Below are 18928 nucleotides of genomic sequence, written 5' to 3' on the forward strand. Positions count from 1 at the left end.
CTGTGTGCATGTGTTCTGTGGTGGCGCTATCGTAAGCAAGTCTGTCCGCGTCGAGTGCCGTTTGAAACTTGGCCTTGACACGCAATGTGTGGGAGGAGAGAGAATAGTCTTCAAAGGTGTCTTTTGGAAACAGTTTTCAAACCGGCTGTTATATATACACGCAGTAACCCTTTATAAAAAATAAGTTAAACGTGTATTACTAATAAACGTACACGCAGTGTCAAATATTGAACTGGCAATACAGTAGCTAGCGGCAAACCCAAAAAGTATTCTGGTCACGTTGCGAGTTGGCATTTACAGTGCATTTACAGTACAGATATTCCATTTCTTGGTAGGGTGGGTCGCTTTGTAATCGCAATCATCGCTGCTGCGAGTCTGCATTCGCGAAATGTGTTCCTAGTAAGATATTTTTATTGAAGACCATAATGTATAATGAATTTCAATATATTTCTTCTGGGGGATTTAACTCAAAAACTTATGTCTAGCAACATTTAAAAAAGCCAGGTATGACCCCACCACACCTGTTAACATCAGACCATCATGATCAGACGTACAGGTCTATCTTTGTGGGCCCCACCCACGATTATCAGGTAGACTGATCATGGTAGGAAAGGCAGCGACGCATACACGGTGATCGTCGACGGAGAAAAAATCTATATGTTGCCGAATCTTTCGAAATAACAAGAGCGAGATGACGACAGGAGACGCTGCCTTAATCTATCACACGAACTATATCAGAAATAGTCGTGCTGTTGGTGTCCTATGGGGAATATTTACAATTTGCTATGCTATTATTGCAGTGGTTGTTTTCATTCAGCCATATTGGATTGGAGACACACTGAATACCGCGGCGACGGGACATTTTGGACTTTATGGTCATTGCGTCGGCTATGGCATATCCGGGGACACTGTGTGTACAACCGAGCCTTTCTTTAGCGGTGAAAGAAGCGGCTATTGGATCGCCGCGACAGTTTTTGTGGGAATATCCACCTTGCTTGTGTTGACGTCAATTTGCTGTATGCTTTTGTTCTTTTTCGTCAACACAGCTCGAGTTTACAAAGTATGTGCCTGGCAGCAAGTAGTTGCGGGTAAGTGCTCAGTGCAGTTGTGACAAAACAACGATTTATCTTAAGTCCACCATTTACTGTGCAGCAAATGTTTACCACTGTGTTTTGCCTTGTATCACCCCTAGTGTGGTTCTACCCACACCCGTTCAGTTCTGCCGAACGTCGTGTATTTTCAATGGAATCTGATAAAGCCACGGATGCTGATAAGCGTACCCGATACATTGGTGTCACGCATCACCAGCTCGATGAAGTGAAACTGCATGCTCTTGCTTATGAAGAACACCTTGGCTGCAGACATTTTCATAGGCCGGCCTGTATCTTTTTCTCGTTGCTATATATTAAACTATATCTGTAAGTTCATTTATACACGTTATGGAGGAGTTCAGTCGTTCGAACGACCTCTGTGAAGTTTTGTAACCCATTTGTTTGGAATTCTCTTAATTTGTTCCGTTATATACAATACCGTCAATTAACAAAGGAGAAGAAGTTATTCATTAAAATGACGCGACAATGGTAATCTTCGCTTTATATTCTGCCGCTATGCACTCTGGCGGCATGTTATATTTTATCTCATTTCCTTGTCGAAGGTTATTTTTGATGTAAAGAGCAATTATTGATTTCAATTGTTTTAATTTTTCCCCAATGAATTTGCGTATATATGTCTCCCTGTTGTGAGCAGCCCACTGTAGCGGGACTGTAGTCGTCACAACAAGAAGCCCTTTAAAATGTTTGGGATGAATGCTGGGATTTTACTAATGAGTGATAATTACACCCAACACTTATACACAACCACCAAGTACAAGACAACTGTCTGGCGGTAAATAAGGAAGTACTTTATTAAGACTCCACCAAAACAAGAAAAACAGCAGTGACAAACCACAGTGCAAGCCACTACTGAGAGAACGATGAAATTCCATACAAGTAAATAAGTGAAGCTGCTGCTCAAAGGTCACGTGATTACATGCGTTACAACTCGTCAAATAAAAGGGAGTGGTGGGTGGGAGCAAAACAGGATGCACACAAAACGAGTTCCCGCAGAACGGAAACAGGCAGAATGGCAAACTAGAACACTTAAGGTGTCACTAGAGGGCTCCTATCGTGGGATGTAATTAACCAAAATGACACATTTTTATGCAGATAAGTTTGGCATGTCAAAGGCCAAAAAAGGGTGAAATTGTCATTTGTCATAGTATGTGTTTTCATTATGTAAATGTACCTTATTCAGCTGTCCCTCTGAAATGTATTGCTAGTAAGTGCTGTGTAGCCTCAGCCCTTCAGTGTATGGTTTAGCCCAACTGAAGAGCACTGAGCTTGCATATCCTGACTCGTACTTAGCAGATTCAATCCAAAGCAAATACAAGTCAGAGTTCGCGTTTACGCAAAAATCGTGCGTATTTACGCATTGAAATTGACTCTCTACGCATTTTTTTCATCGTTATGCGTTTTCTATACGCAAAGGATAACACCGAAAGCACTCCCCACGACTGAGCTTAGGCGACAACCAGACGAAATTTGTTGCAACACATTTCTGTCAATCACTCATTTTGTGTGGAAAGTTTCGAATTCTCTGGGCGTTGTCTGAAAAATCGGCATCATATATAGTCCACACGTTATCACGTTAGGCACGTTATCATGTCAGCTGTGCCTATGAATTACGTTGCTAATTTTCAGGCGAGCGATAGTTTCTGAAAGGACAGAAATGTTGCGACAAATTATATAAATGCCAACCGTGCACGATCATCGCGTCTCGCTGTTCCCAAATTTTGATCAAGCACACATGCAGCATGGCGTCGAAGCAGACAAATCTGTTTTAATTTCTTTCAACTTTGCTCTATGAGTCCGTGAAAAAAATGATTCATTGGTAGAGATCGTCGGAATCCCGATAAATTTTGAACACTGCAGAAGTGTGTGGATGGTAACTGGTCGTTCAGGCACCAAGTCGTTTCGGCCCAAGTCGTTTCGGCCTCTCAATTTCCGGTCCCAAGTCACTTCGGCACCGCAACCCAAACTATTTAGTAATTGACTGATCCGTCATATTCGTAAGCGTGACCTTTGCGTTCTGACCAGTACTTTATGTGCATTTTGGGTTGCCCGATGTGTTGTGACGGTTGCATGTATACCCTTCGCTGTTACGTTTCAACATTGTTCAAGTTGTTCGTTAAACTGTTTTCATTAAAATAATGTTACATCGTACAATCCGAATATGTAGTGTAGGTTTATTCAACGGCACATTGTATTTTGCTGTCGGTTTTTTCATCAATCGAGTGCGGAAGTGAAATTACGCACTCAAATCCAGCCATTACGCAATTTTAGCAGACTAATGCGTATGCCGTACGCGAGGAGAAAAAGTTACCGCGAACACTGCAAGTGCCACCTGTCAACAATGCTGAATTTTTGTTAACATATTCTTTTTAACTGTATAACCTCGGAGGTTGCTACCTGCAATAGTTTTGAATCATTTCAAATGCACGTCTTGCCAATATGTAATCAAACAAGCTGTAGCCATGACAATGGGCATACGTTAAAGAGAAGTTGTCAATGTACATAACTGGGTGATGTATAGGGCCAAAGGTATTGGATGGAGTCCGTTGATATTCTGTAGATAAGTATCCAGTTGATCAGATATACTGTGCGTCTGTAAATGTCACCGATAGACGAATTTTCAAACACTGGTAGCTGAGTACTCTTATTGTGTCAATTTACTCCTGTTGATGTTCTCAGATAAAAGCTACCATCAGACTTCAGTAAAATAGGCATGACATAAGAACTCAATCGAAACAGCTCTTTTAACATCGTAATGTGCATAAATTGTACAGGCCTTGAACTAATTTCAATGTATGAGCTCTCTACAAACAGCATGGCTGTATACCGAACCTAACAATATAATATTGGTACAATGGTTCACCATAGACCCTTTTCTCGAGTCTATGGTACTAGTGGCATAGTCATCCGTGACATTGATCAAATAGAGATATGTGCAAACTGTGTGAAGGAAATCTTGTAACATGAAATAAAGCTGATTTGATATAATAGACTTATTGCTCAAGTGCTTTATGCATGTCAGAACAGGTACTGATATTATTAGATCCCAAAATCCAACTGTGCCTCACATATTTGACCCTTTGAAAGAACATTTGTTTTTGAAGGAACATTTGTTTTTATCCATGTTTATTTCATCCTGAAACTTTGACATTAAGTAAACTTGTGATGATAAGGTTGCCACCATTGCAGGCTTTGAAGTACAAAGACAGACCTTGTACGTTCAAATGCTTTGTCATGTATGAAGTACTGTTGTCAAAAAACAGTGGCCATCAGTTGTTTGCATACACATTCTAGTGCAAATTTTTTTCTGTCAATCAACATTTTTGGAGCTTCAAGGTAGCTAGGAATGGTTGTCATTGTACCGGGGATATGATATTTTTGGTAGGTGTGGATGATCATAAATGATATACGAAGTTAATATTGGCCAGTGAGACAGTTGTGTGGCTTTACAAGTCTGTGATATATACACATGCATTGTAATCAAATGGAGGATACCTATTGTGTAGTATTTCTTTCATACAAACTGATCTGTATATAAAACGGATATGCTGTTATGTCTGAATGGTCACTGTGTTTCAAAAATTATGTATAGCTTTACTGTAAATTACACATACCATTGCTGAACATATTGTATACCTGTTGTTATGTCAGCCATTATGATTATGACACCTATGATATATTGATGCTATTGTTTTGTGCTGTATGAAATAGTGAGTATTTCTGCTCAGTAGGGGACCTGTAACCCCTGAAAATAAACTGATCTTGATTGTGTATTTATTGACCTTCAGCAATTCTGTTGGTGATTGGTATACTGCTCTATCCTGCTGGTTGGGATGGCCAACATGTCGAGAATGTGTGCAGCAGTAGCTCCTACAACCTTGGAAACTGCGAAATGCGATGGGCGTTCATTCTAGCAATTATCGGAGTGTTCGATGCTGGTATACTCGGAATCCTGGCGTTCATCCTAGCAAGCCGGCAGGACAAATTGCTCCCTGAACATGTGTACCACCCAGAAATGCATGGCTACAAAGGTATGTCCAACAGAGTTGTATTTGTGCTTGAGTCAGTTGAGTGTAAATTCTACATTATTTATGCCCCTGGCTTTATTGAGTGTGCAGTGTTTCAAAGAGGGAGACATCTCAAATTATCACACGGCAAATTTTTTAAGTGTGTCGAGCGTACATCCCACTTCCAGTGCCTTGGACAAATTTTTTTTTTTAAATTGCAGCTATGTTTGCCATGTGAAGTGTATATTTTGAGTCTTTTTACAACTCAGATAAGAATCCAGGTGCTGATTTTGGAGCTGTACAAACCCAAAGACTAATTGGGGTTTCCAGCGTCCCAAATTAACCAGCTAGATTCTTGGCCATTTTGAACTTAACCAGTGTCCTTTACATTGTAAACCATAAACAGCAATCAGACTACCATCGTTTTCTGTTTCTTCCTTGTTTGATGGTTTGTTGTGTAAATTGCATTGTATTTTGTAAGTAAGTGTTTGCCTGATTGGCACCTGCACAGTGTATGTATCCATATTTCTGTCATATCACACATCGCACACAGTCTGTTCAGTGACATCGCATAAACATACCTAGATTTGTTTGGGGTAAAGTCACAAAACAAACACTGCTTTTTAGCCAGAAACACCCTTGACAACAGAGCTTTAGGTGCTCAAAGAGTAGCAAAGTAAATTTATTCAGAAATTGGTGAATTTTCTGCTTCTGTGATTTGCATATGTATTGTTCTACTGTGGTGGTAAGGGGCATTATTCCCAATGTATGCAACTGGAGGGAGACAATTGAGTACTCCTATATTGACAAAATTTGCTAAACAGCAATGAATAGCTTGCACAGGAGCTTGAATAATCTTCCAAAATCAGTCAAACATCTGAAAACAGTTAACCTTCTGTGTCTTTCACTTTGCATGACCTTTACTATCACTACTTAGACAAAACCAAGCACGATAATAACACACAAGGTAGTGGGTCTTCACAAACAGGTAAGATATGCAAGAATTGCACTCAGATATCGTGAAGTGTGAAGATACAGCGCTCCATCACCCACATTTCGTAAGAAACATGACTAAAAACCTTAAATGGCTGTGCTTGTCACAACTCCGTGTTTTAAGTAACCTCTTGTTCTGTTCCCATGACATCTATCTTCCTCCTCATCAATGCATGTGATTAACTCAAAATAGCCTTCATAAAATTTGTGTTCCTAAGAGAGACTGGTCAGCTTTAAACCAAAAACTGGATAATTTGTGTCAAAAACCCGGTAAGTATGGTCATTAATTCTGAACACTGAACCAAATAAATTGTGTGTACTTTGGTACATATTTGTCATTCTCGAAATGGTAATGTGTTAAAAGCTGGCCAGTTTTAATGTGTGTGATTTGTGTATTCAATTGAAAACGTTACATCATTCCCAAGCTTGATCTTGCAGTCTTTTACCACCAACAATATCATACCCCATTTTTTTTTTCTTAAAAATGTGTCATGAATACTGCAATAACCATACCTGACTTGTCATTGTGTGTTCTCTTTGTGTCCCTTTATCCATTTGTGTAAGTACAAGCTGTTGCCCCTTCTCCAAACAAAACAGTGTAATGTGGTAAGATTTAATTTTACCTTATTCAGTCTTGCCTGGACATATTTGTCAAATTCATCCACCATTTCCCTAATCTACATTTCTGGTATAGATTGTCCCAGGGTAATTTATTCAGGGCTTCTTCCTAAATCTTTATCTATGAAATGAGGAGGAAACTACGCTAGGGTAATTAGTTTCATGTTAGCATTTTACTGTACCAGGTGTCCAGTACTGGGAACAGCTTCGTCATGGGTCTGCAAGTATTGTGCATGCCTGTGGCTAACAAATGATCTTTGCTAATCGCATGATCTTTGCTATCATTGTTATTTTTGTATTTTTGCAAGTTGTAACACGTAAGATTTTATTAATGTATTTCATGAACTTTCAAATCCGCATTTCTCTTGTGTGGTAATATGAGCCATCTCTGAATACGAAAAATGACAATTACATTGTGTAGATACATTCACTTTCCCACCAGGTTCACCCTTGGCTATCACTTCTTGATGGCCAACACCTGTCCACTAAAAAAATCATATTTCCCTACTCCAGCTAACTTTACATGAGCTATATCACTCATTACAATTGACGTGGCCATTTGAGGACAATGATAAGATTTATGTAAACATTATGATTTTTTGCTGATTTGTCAATAAATGATATAATCAACATGAATATTGAATCATCCAGACAGCCTGTTCTACACCTGGTAACTGATTTTTACATCAGTTTTCAATAACTTGACCATAAAAAGATTAATGATATTGGCAGAAGCCTGCCTCACCTGGTCAGTATTTTTTTAAGCAAATTTTTAAACCAAATGCTGGTATTTGCAACACACTGGAACATTCTGAACGTTCTCTTGTGTGCACCTGTATATGTGATTGTCATGTACTACAAAAGTGTATGGTAAAATCCTATTATCCCTGCCAATTGATAAGCCTGACAGTTTCTGCAGCTCTTGGAAACCTAGTTTTGTACATGTGTATTTAGACAATGCAGATGAACAGATTCATGTATGTTCAATTTTGTCAGGCAAAAGAGATTGAGAAATTTTAAAAAATATGACTATTAGAATGTAGACACTTGATGTGTCGTGTGACTCATTTGATGATGAAGGGAGCTAATGGAGATGCTACAAAGTACAAATGTACGTGTGCTGTATGAGAGTATAATGGCAGGCCAGCAATAATTTTACTCTCGGTATACATGAACATGGCTGCATTTACCAAAGTGATAGACATGAACTTGACGAAGCAGCACTCTTGTTGATCAACTTGTCCCTGTGTTTTTGGTTTTTTTCGGAATGACAACTGATTACAAATTCAGTTGTCAGCTCTGCTGTCAAGACCATCTGCCACCTACAGGTAGAAAGTGTAAAGAAATTGAAATGGGGCCTGCTCTTTATACATCTCATAAATGCTAGCATATCACCAGGTATCCCTATGATTCCCAAATCAGAGAAAGGATATCCATAAAAAATTTCCAGGATTTATGAGAAGGGTCGTTCGTGTCTATGTGGAGCCTGCATTTTATCCAAAGACACATCAGCTTTTGTAGAAAATGACCCGAATGCAGATAGTCTAGGAGTGAATCATATGCCAATAATAACTTGTGTCTGTGTGTCACACATACATGTACTGGTGTTTTGTTGATAAGCCAAATACTTGATACAGATATTTCAACACAGGGAAGTAAACCAAACGGTACATTTGAATTCCACAGAACAAAACAACCAAACAATTGTCATCATTTACAATGACAAGTATTACAGCTCTAACTTTGAAACACAAGTTTTGGCCGTACCAGTATGTCTGTATAAGATCAAGGCATATAGTTGTCAGCAGTTAAAGGTACTTCATTTTGGGAAAGCGTTGCTGCTGTTGCTGCAGGAGAGACAGATGCATGCTGGGAATGTTGTAGGGTTCATAACCCCGCACTTTAATGAGAAACTTTGGTTATATTCATTGCAACCACTTTGGTATCAGCTCTGAGGTGCACGTAAATAGGGAATAAGAATCTATTTGTTCCATAGTAGACAATGATCTTGTTTTATTCGATAGTAGCAGCATTATAGCGTGTAGGGTTTTTTCAGAAGTCCTGAGGTCTAGTACACAGCTACATCAGCATAGCTGTGTGTCTGAAATAAAATCAACCATATCTTCCAATGTACCATGTCCTTTACCTAACACAGCAAAACGACCTGTGATGTCAATGAAAGCTAACTGCCACAACAGTGCTGATTGGGAGAAAAATATGATTTGGTCACTCAGTCTACATACTAATTGTAGTGTATTGAAACTGTGTGTCAAGACACATCATTCTTGTTGGCATTTTATGCCAAATGGATTGTATACCTGAGTATTGAGATTCTGACATTGGGTCAGAATTTGAAAATGTCTGATTATTATACACTTTTTTCCCTCTCTTGCAGGCAAAATACAAAAAACTCCACACATTCAGCAATAAATTGGTAATTAATTTCAAAAGAAAATCAGTACAAACTATCGTAGATAACGTTTCCTCTCCTTTCACAAATCCCTAAGTTAAAATAGAAACCTGATAGACCTGGTAGAGTTGTTACAAGCATTTTCCTGTTGTTCATATTTTTGCTTAGGCGTCAACAGGTAAAGTATTAACCCCGAGTAAAGTTGCACGCTGGACTTTGTTAAGACATACCCATGCACCGCCACACACCCTACCTAACTTATGCAATTATAAGCATGCTTTACACCCATCGCATTTAAGGTCTGTTCTTAACTCTTTTCACAGTAAAAGTGTATTTCATTTTTCTCATCCATTTATTTGAAGTTTGCTAGTTTCAAGACTTGATTTTTTTTCAAGCGGATGAATGCCCAAGTTTTGTTACCCTCTTGTTAAATGTAGTTACTTCTTACCGTGTCATTCATGGAGACCTTATCAGCCATACAAAGTACACCCACAAAAATGTCAGATATAGTTTAATATATCAAGTCAGCCGAAGTACTGTGTTCTAAATTGATGATATGGTTACTTTTTATCTCAACTTTTACATGCAAAATTTAATGTGACCCAAGTTTGTCAGGCAAATTAAATGCAATTGTCTAATTGGAATATAATATCTAGTTGTATAATTGAAGTCATTTCGATTCTTCCCTTTCACTTTGAAATTCTCATCTTTTCTACTTATCATAATTATATGCGTTGGTTAAAAATAAACAATGATAAATGATAAGCTATCATAGATTGTAAATTCCATCCCGTCTGTAGAGCAACTTCAAGTAATAATTCATACAGATCATGAATAACAAGAAATCTCAAACAAAATGGAAATTTTTTATGGTCAAAGTATATTTCATCGAATGAAATTGATAGACTTGAAAGGTCATTTCAGATATTGAACTTTCACCTCAGAAGTTCTCTATGATTGACATGTAGCTCTTGATGCCCCTTTTTGGTATAGTGTGACTTGAGTACACTTGCAAACAACTAGATTTATTGTGCCTGTTCAGCCTTGCCTTTTATTTAAGTCATTTTTCTCACCCCACTTATGCAGTCTTCAGTTGTTCTCTTCTATGTTTATTTAGAAATTTTGTCAGAATAGAATAGAGGTTTTATAATATAAATTTTCTATATCCCCTTTCAGGTCACTATGCCTCATCCAGTGCTCTCAAAGGTACTCATGGTTCTGTATCAGGTTACTCAGGCCACTCAAAGCAGTCCTTCAACTTGTACCCGGTCCCCGCAGGAGAAAACCGCGACGGAGATGACATCAGCCGACACAGCAAACAAAATGGTTCAGCAGGCTCCATCGGCAGGCGAAGCACAACCAGCATTGCCAGCAGCGGTGCAGGAAGTGTGAGCCGAAGAAGTACGCACAGCGCACAAATCGGAAATGATGATCAGGATGACAACGCTAGCAGGAAAAGTGTTGGTAGCAACAAGAGTGCTGGAAATAGCAGTGTTGTCTTGCACACCGCAGACATAGCGCTGTAAAAGTGAACTCCTGTGAGTCAGAGATAAAAAGTCTTGGCAAGCGTGTCCATACTGTTACTCACAAGCAAACACGTGGACCACACCCAGTCTTGTGTCAGCGCTCTTTGCCCTCTCAGCTGTGAAGTGCCTGGTGTACCAACACCACACCTCATGTTATCACATGCTGAGCTGATTTCTCTATCCCCAAAGTACACATTTCTTTACTTCACAACACTTTGGTAGCTTGAATACAAAATCTATACTGTCATATTTCTTATCATGGTATATTTGTAGCACCACTGCAATGGACCATGATCAAAACTTTCATATTTTTACTAATTATTGGAAGCAAAATGCGCCAGTAAACATTGAAAATTCAAATGTGCCATGTTAATTATTTATTCAGTCGGTCTCCTTTCATAATTGTATCTTTACGGTGTGATATACATGAAAACAAGGCCAGGGTGTGGACCTCCTATCACTCAATCAAAGGTAAGCCATACAATGGCAATATTCTTTTGCTAAGGTTCGGCCATTAGGGTTTTTGATTCCTTCAGAGATAAGTTTCAGGAAACACTGCTGGTCACTAGAGTCTACTTGCTCCAACAGCTTGGTTATTGTCCTACCTGTATTTTGGTGATCAAAACATCTTGGAAATAGATCTTTTGCCATAAGATTCTGTCTCCCCCCCCAAAAAAAAATCATGAAGGGCGTGGTGAAAAGTAGTGTTTGATATATATTGTCTTTAATACACCTACTGATACATGAACCATGTTATCTAGAAACCACATTCTCGTTGTTTTCTATGGATCAAAATAAAATTCTGAGTATTGAATATGACCATTTTGGATGAGGATAGCTAACCTAATCAATGTTACAATACGGCTGAAAACTCTATTTAAACAACAGCAATTAAATATACGTTTGTTTTTCATAAATTTAAATGCACTGCAAATGATATAATACACTGTAAGATAAAGTGCACTGCACTTGTATATGGACACTCACCAGTTAAATATAGCAATATTTTGTTGAAATTGTACTCCCAAGTCCACCATCTCTGTACCAATTTCACTTTGACCAGTACAAAGTTTGTTGCCCTAATCTCAGAAATCACCCCACCCATATAGCGTAATGTCAACTCAGTGAATGATATGAATGATTTGTCATTGTGTCACTTCAAAATGAAAAAACCTTAGATGGAATTTAAAACTCAAAGGCTTTTTATCTTTGTTTACCAACTTGAAAGAATAATGAAACGTATTTCTTACTATTGTATGGTCAAATGAAAACAGTTTCATTTCACAGTACACAATATAGATACATGAATATGATTCTAAATGTAGATTGAACACTATATTTTATCTGACAGTATTTTCTATTTACATATATATATGCATATAACACAACCTTGAATTGTTATTGTTTGTGCCTTGCATAGATTGTGTACATAGTTCTTTGAATAGTATACACGATTTTACCTTGGATGTACACTTTTAATATCTGAGGAATATGTGGAATGTTTTTATCCTATGTATTTTACCCAGCATTATTTGTCATTACCCATATATTCAAAGTCACTCCCTTTTTAGATCACTTTGCTGTGAAGTGTGCCCCAAATAACACTGTATGTTTGGCTGAGTGCATTCTGTGCAAACCCTGTGAAATATCTTAAACCTGTGTCCAGTGGAGCCATAAGTGAAACAAGAATCCAAGTACATAATATGTTTGCTAGGCAAAAGGTCTCCGTTGGTCATTTTGATGCGACAGTTTGGCATGCAAAAGGGCTCTCTTCATGGAAAGTCAAGTTCCACCTTTAGGTTTTACTCTAAGAAAATTTAAAATTTGTAGGAAGATTACATGGCAAGGAAAGAATAATTTTTTTTAATGAGAAGTAGAATTCTTTTTTAATGAGAAGTAGAATTTCATCAGTACTATAATTCTTTCCCTAAAAGTTAAGAATAAAAATACAGATACAGCATTTACCCTGTGAAAGTGATTTATACTGTATTGAACTTAAAATTCAAAGGAAGAGGTTGTTTTCAAGTTTTGGTGATTATGGCCTTGAATATACTCACTCCTCTGAGAGCAAATCTAGTAGAGGTATCAGTCACAGCCTGGCTCCATAGATAGCTATGTCTGATTTGCACTATATGGCCAAGGTGTGCTGTCAGTTGGTCATCACACCATTGTCATTTGCAAGTTTGTATAATAATCTTACAGATAACATATTGTTTCAGGTGTCTTTACAGTTTTTCACACATAAATGATACATCCCCTAGACAATGCGTGAAGACAAGCTACTCTCCAATTCTTGATATGATAGTGTAAAATATATGTAAACAGATCAATTGAGAACTTGTTAGCAAAAGCTGAAGATGTATCTGAGGCCACTGTATTAACCATAACAATGCCCTCTTTGTCAGGTCTTTTTGTTTGACTACCAAACCTACCCCATTGTCATAATGTAGGATTATTAAAACCTCATACATGTATAACACCTGCGTACCAGTCACAGTGAAATCTGCACCTTGCACTTTACAGAGCTTATCTAGCTGCATGCCTCTGCTATGATAATCTGATCATTCTTGCACACATTTTAGCAAACAACAGTGGTGATATTGTGATACCTTCTTTCACATCCGCATGGTGACATGCCAGCTCACACAGACACCCTTGATGGGTTTTTATGTGAACTTGAGTGTAACACCAAAAGCCTTGTTCAAAATCAGAGTTTGCTCGCAGAGCAGGGATGACTACAGTAATGATGTCATGATATTGTAAAGGATGCAGGTCATCAGCCAAGCATGTGTTGATTACCAGTATTTTATGAACGAAATTGAATATGAAGTAAAAATTCTTGATAGTTGTTCAGAAAGTAAGTTCACAAGGCATATAATTTGTCCCATTGTTTGATTTAGAAGGTATATAAATAGCTTCACATTAGGTCAAAAACTGATTCAAACCCTAGCAAATGGGCAGCGAACATGAATACGCATCGTGTCTCATTTTCAGACACAAAATCCGCTACACTTGCAATGGCTAGATTGTCCAAGTTTTTTTCATAAGCTGTGAGCAGGGCAACTGTGGTTTCCCCGAGGTCAAAACATACCATGGCACTGACCCGGAGTAGAAATTATTCATGGCATGTATATAGTACAGTGTACATAGTAGCTTGTACAGAGGAAAATCGACACATGCGAACCTGGTGCCCTGTGCCCTGTGAGGGAATCCTTGCTTTTCAAGAACATTTTCCAGGAAAATTACACCTAGGAAAACAAGGAACACTTCAACTAATCTACTGCAACTTGTTGTAAGAATCTGTGAATTATTTTGGTTTTGTCCTCCAAACAGGCCCCCTTTATTATATCATTTTCATATACTCCTGTGTAAGTTACTTCAATGAAAGCCATGTTGTTGTGACAACACCGTAAGGTAGTATGCGCCTCAAAAGTGAAAGACTAAGTTTTGCTGAAACTTTCCTGAATGAAACTTTCAACCACTCTCTAACCAAATCAACAATAAGAATCGGAGGTCACCTGGCAAATTTTGGAATTGGCGAAACAAATTGCCCAACATTTTGCATTATGTGAAAATCAAATTGGCAGCCATCCCCGTGTTAACTCTATAGGGGAAAATTAAATTTTGGATTTTTGAAAAACTAAGACAGTGAAAGTTATCCTTTTTCCAAGAGCTTTAACCCTTTCACCGCCATGGTTTGTCCCAAATCCATTGTTTTGTATGGTAAAGTTGGACCTGTATACAGGGAACTGGGGGTGTAAGGGTTAAAATGAGCCCCCACGAGTAGTATATCAGAAAAGAATTGTAGAAATTTGAGAGTCCTAATATCTGTCCCCGAGGCGCGTTCTACCTTAATATCAAATTCATTATAGTTTTATTAAAGTCAAAGCTGCTGTCAAAAGATGTCAACACTTTTGTTTGCATTGAGATGTATTGTGAATTTTCACAATGTCATCTTCAAAATCGGAAGAGACCTTGTAATAAGGCTTCAACGTACAATGAAATGGTCATGTATTTGTGTGAAACTTTATTTTTTCTGAAACACCTCCAGTACTTAAATATGTCACCTGTTGCATGTTTTTTTTCTTTTTTGCACCATTTGAGTTTGTATGGATATATTAAAAAAAGCCTTGGTGTTACAGGATGGGATTAAATTTCAAATAAAAAACCACTAATTATGCAAATCCTATACCAGTTGTTTTGCTTCTGTATGTTAATTTCTTTGAAGATGTTAGATTTTGATACATGTTCTTGTGTCAATTTGATACATGTTCTTGTGTCAAACATTTCTTAACAAGTATGTGGTCTGTGCATAGGTTGGTAAACTCACTGGTTGCCCTTTTTAAACAGGCAAATGTGAAAACTTCATGTGAGCAACATCTTTAACGATAAATTGTTTAGAAGTGTACTTGGCACCAGAGTGTACCAAATAGATCTCAGCATTTGACCAACAATGATTCTTAGAATCGTAGAGAATAGAAACACCATAATTATCCTGTGTTAAATGAGTTTCTGTTCCTCAGTTACTGTTAGATATTTGAATTGAGTTTCTTGTATTGTCAAGTGCCAGGCTTCAGATAAATTTGAGTATTCTGGAGTCAAACTTCTCTAAATCGTATCCATGTACATATACGTGACAATATACACTGTATGGAAACTGTACATTTATGAACCCCATTTATTACCTTGAAACAATGAGAAATGGCTTCAAAAATATCCCAAAGATGCTATAATGATAGCATCCTTGTAGTGTTTCTGATGACATCTACGTTATGTTTGAAACAACACAACAGTTCTGTTCGCTGAATTTTATTGGTCAACAACAACACAATTAATATAAACATAACCAAAAATAGAAACAACAACAATAACTAGATTACTGGCCCCCTGTGCCTCTACTCACAAAATTTAGTTCAGATAGTTCTTTCTAGAACTATCTGAATGCCGATTTAGTAACAGTTCGTAAATACAAAGTTGCTCTTTTTGTATCTTTTTTGATGAATTTTGTTTGATATGAAAAGTAGTTTGTGTTGTTTGACTTCTTGAAACATGCTGAAATGCCAGTCATTCTGTACACAACCTCAACTCTGCTTGCAGCCAGACAAGATTTGATTCAGTGAAACATTTTATGGTTTATGCTAAAAAACCAGTTTCGTGCACAACTGCCACCATGCATGGCTGAACATACACTGTTACAAAAGTTTGGTACCCCATGAAATTTTAAATGGTGGTGCCTTTCATGTTGATAAGGTTAGCAGCTTTCCCTCACATTGTGGCAATGTTTATATTTGTCATAGGAAAGGAAGCCAGAATAGGAAAAATCGATTTTGTCTTGTCACAAATATAATAATAATGAGTTTGTATTCAGCAAATGGGTAATTTTTGACACTTTAGCAGTTTGTGCAAGACATAGTTTTCCTGATAGACCACAAAAAGTGACTTTGTCCCTCTAAAGCAAACATTGTTTTTCAAATCGTACCAAGTATCGGCTGATTATTCCAGTGACTATAGGCCTGTAAGCTTTGTGCCGTTGCGGATACTAGATAATGAACAGAAATGTTGAAATCCGTTGATAATAATCTTATGAATCGATTACGCTACTCTTGTCATATCTATGTATTCGTGTAGGTATGTTCAGAACTCCTGGAACTTTGCCAATCTATTCGTCAGCAACATACCGGACCGGACGAAAAAGATATGGCAACCTTTTGTAACATTGCTATGTTACGAGACCGTGAACAACAGCTCTACCTCATTTTCTAAATTAAACAAAAATTGAATATGTTCAAACAATGTAAAAACCGTATCTCGTATTACAAGTATTTGTCAAGCTCTCAAGCTGACATTGTGATTTGCCACGTGTTCCAAAACATACCATAAGCTTAGTTGTTAACGAGATATCAGATATGGGACGGTGAGGTCCCGGGGTGAGGTCAAGGAGAGCCACGTACAGATTTCTACCAGTTTTGTGGAGCTCGATTTAGTCATAGCTGTTTTGAAGCGAGAATTTCAACCTTTTCTCAGTTTCAACACTGCAACAACGCCACGGATTTCGTCGGCACATTGCGGTAGGCATGGCATCATCTGTGATTTGTGAAAGATTGAAGACAATATTTACTCTTGACTACGCTCTATCAGAGTGAGGGTGCATAGGACTTACTGTAGTCAGATGTTTCGTACTGTGCTAGTTTTATATGGATAACCTGTGTGGACTGCACTTTGCTAATATGCTATTCATGCAAACAGGTCCAAATTATGAATTTGGGACTCCATAATTTATAACAACACGATTGGAACTGATTTGGGATAATTGGATGGTGAAGTGAGGTCGTTTTAATCTGTAAATATAGGCTCATCTGCTTTTCTTTTTAAATTACATATTTGTTTTTATGAATAATTTGTAATATCGCAACATTCAACTATATAGCACCTAACATTTTTGGGAAATTTAAAAAAATATGAAGATCCAATTATCCCAAATTAGTTCCAATCGTGTTTCATACAATTTCTATCGGGTAAAACCATTTACAGTTCGTATTAAAAGGCACTGCCATGCTCAGAACTAATGCGATCTGGACAATCTCCGAATGCTGTAACTGTAGTATTATCAGTCATCAATTTGGTATACCGATCTAGTTCTCTATCGACGCGTGAGATTGTTATCGTGCCTTTTATGGCTTACTTTTACAAAATGTTATTTCTCTACAGCCTTTATTTACTAGTACTTCCGCACGCTTAAAATATAAACATGATTATCCCCTCGTTTTGCGATTGTTTCGCGATTTGTCAAGAGTGTGCACTTGATGACTATTCTTGCGTTTTAATTTGTTTCGACTCTACACAGCCACAATCCCTCCATCTTGACACAGCAGACAGGGTACCTGACTTTATAGGGAGGTCAGCTGGTGACCCCATTTTCTATAAGGAAACCTTCAGTTATTATGAGGTGGGTGGGCCAGAGGCATGGGGGAGAGGTGTCACATTTTTAGCTCTGCTGTCAGCGACGCGAAGCGTACATGATAGGTGGATATGTGGCGGCGTCCGTCAACTTTTTACACTACAAGCTGCTTCTTCAAAATGGCCGGTCCGATTCCTTTAATATTTGGAGAACAGGTCCCCAGGGATGACCTTAATCAGTTTTGTTCAAAAAAATTTATTCAAAAAATTTGTTTTAAAAACTACTCGTCTGATAGCGTTGATATTTAGTATGCAGATTCCTAGGGTCATAAATAGTAATTCTCTACATAACACAGCGGGGCTCTGTCGGCCATCAGGTAGCTTTACTTAGCCTGGGGGAGGGTCACATTTTACATTGGTAAGTTATGATGGATGCAACTTCAGAATGAATTGTGTAAACAAATTTCACAACAGTACTGCCATGAATAGTGAATCAGCATTTTCAATGAAATAAAAAAAATGAAATTTCGTGTACTCACATGTACTTTTACATCCCATTTTAAAGGTATACAGTCACCTGTAATCTAAATATGCCCATATATGGTCAAAGGGGCGTTCCTTGGCATTCAAAATGCCCATGAGAGGGCGCTGTTTTTAAAAAGCGGCCACCCGCTTAAAATCTGTGATTGGTTAGATTTTCTCTTTCCATGGTAACTGTGGCAAAATTGGACAGGTGACAGTAGGCCTATACCTTTAAGCAAAGTGCATTGAAATCAACTTAGCGTTTATGTACACATATTGCTAGTTTTATATTTGAAAAAAAGTATCCATATTTTTTTCGTAGACACTGATGTATAGTGGATCCACATTTTCAGTGAAATTCCAAAATCAAATTTCTTGCACACATACGCACTTGTAACCATCATATTCTAATCAAGTACATTCATATATGTTTTATCAAGGTTATACACATTTATATATGTTTTATCAAGTTATACACATTCAGGGGGTCACGATTTAAAAAGGGGCATCAGGGGGAGGTCATATTTTGCATGATGGACCACCCTCAAGTTCCTCCCCCCCCCCATAAAAACTGAAGGCTCCCTAAACACGAGTCATGGTGCGGTGATACGCGTTGACACGCACCAATCCGGCCACCCAAATCCGTGTTCACAACCGTTTAACCAATTTTGTGCCGGTCTTTGCTCGAAGGAGCGATTCAAGTGGTTTTGACGTTGCAACCGCAGAGGTTTGCGTAAACCCACTGGTCTGTTCGACGTTTTCGAGGTAATCGGCCAGACAAGCAATTATGCTGAACAGAGTTCCATCGACCGTAATAAAACTTGGTGATATCGCTGTGTAAACCGG

The 18928-nt window shown here is 38.0% G+C and overlaps 1 protein-coding gene across 2 annotated transcripts; it reads left to right on the plus strand.

The window, feature by feature from the left end:
* Positions 1–540: 540 nt before the first annotated feature.
* On the plus strand, positions 541–14852 carry LOC139135016 (LHFPL tetraspan subfamily member 5 protein-like). 2 transcript variants are annotated; one of them, XM_070702177.1, is made up of 4 exons: positions 558–1088; positions 4898–5140; positions 6054–6104; positions 10314–14852. In XM_070702177.1, the coding sequence occupies exons 1-4, from the start codon at positions 692–694 to the stop codon at positions 10661–10663; spliced, it is 1041 nt and encodes a 346-aa protein (XP_070558278.1). In that variant the 5' UTR covers positions 558–691; the 3' UTR covers positions 10664–14852. The 2 variants fall into 2 exon arrangements, with proteins under 2 accessions (XP_070558279.1, XP_070558278.1); XM_070702178.1 differs by lacking the exon at positions 6054–6104 and having other exon boundaries at positions 541–1088.
* Positions 14853–18928: the final 4076 nt, after the last annotated feature.

Source organism: Ptychodera flava, chromosome 6 (genome assembly GCF_041260155.1).
Source record: "Ptychodera flava strain L36383 chromosome 6, AS_Pfla_20210202, whole genome shotgun sequence".
In the NCBI taxonomy this organism is placed as follows: Eukaryota; Metazoa; Hemichordata; class Enteropneusta; family Ptychoderidae; genus Ptychodera; species Ptychodera flava.

Excerpts from the sequence above, each read along its gene's own strand:
- LOC139135016 (XM_070702177.1), top strand. The coding sequence starts at position 692 with ATGACGACAGGAGACGCTGCCTTAATCTATCACACGAACTATATCAGA. Across the intron at positions 1,089-4,897 it reads CTGGCAGCAAGTAGTTGCGG|CAATTCTGTTGGTGATTGGT; the intron begins GTAAGTGCTCAG and ends ATTGACCTTCAG. Across the intron at positions 6,105-10,313 it reads TAGTGGGTCTTCACAAACAG|GTCACTATGCCTCATCCAGT; the intron begins GTAAGATATGCA and ends ATCCCCTTTCAG.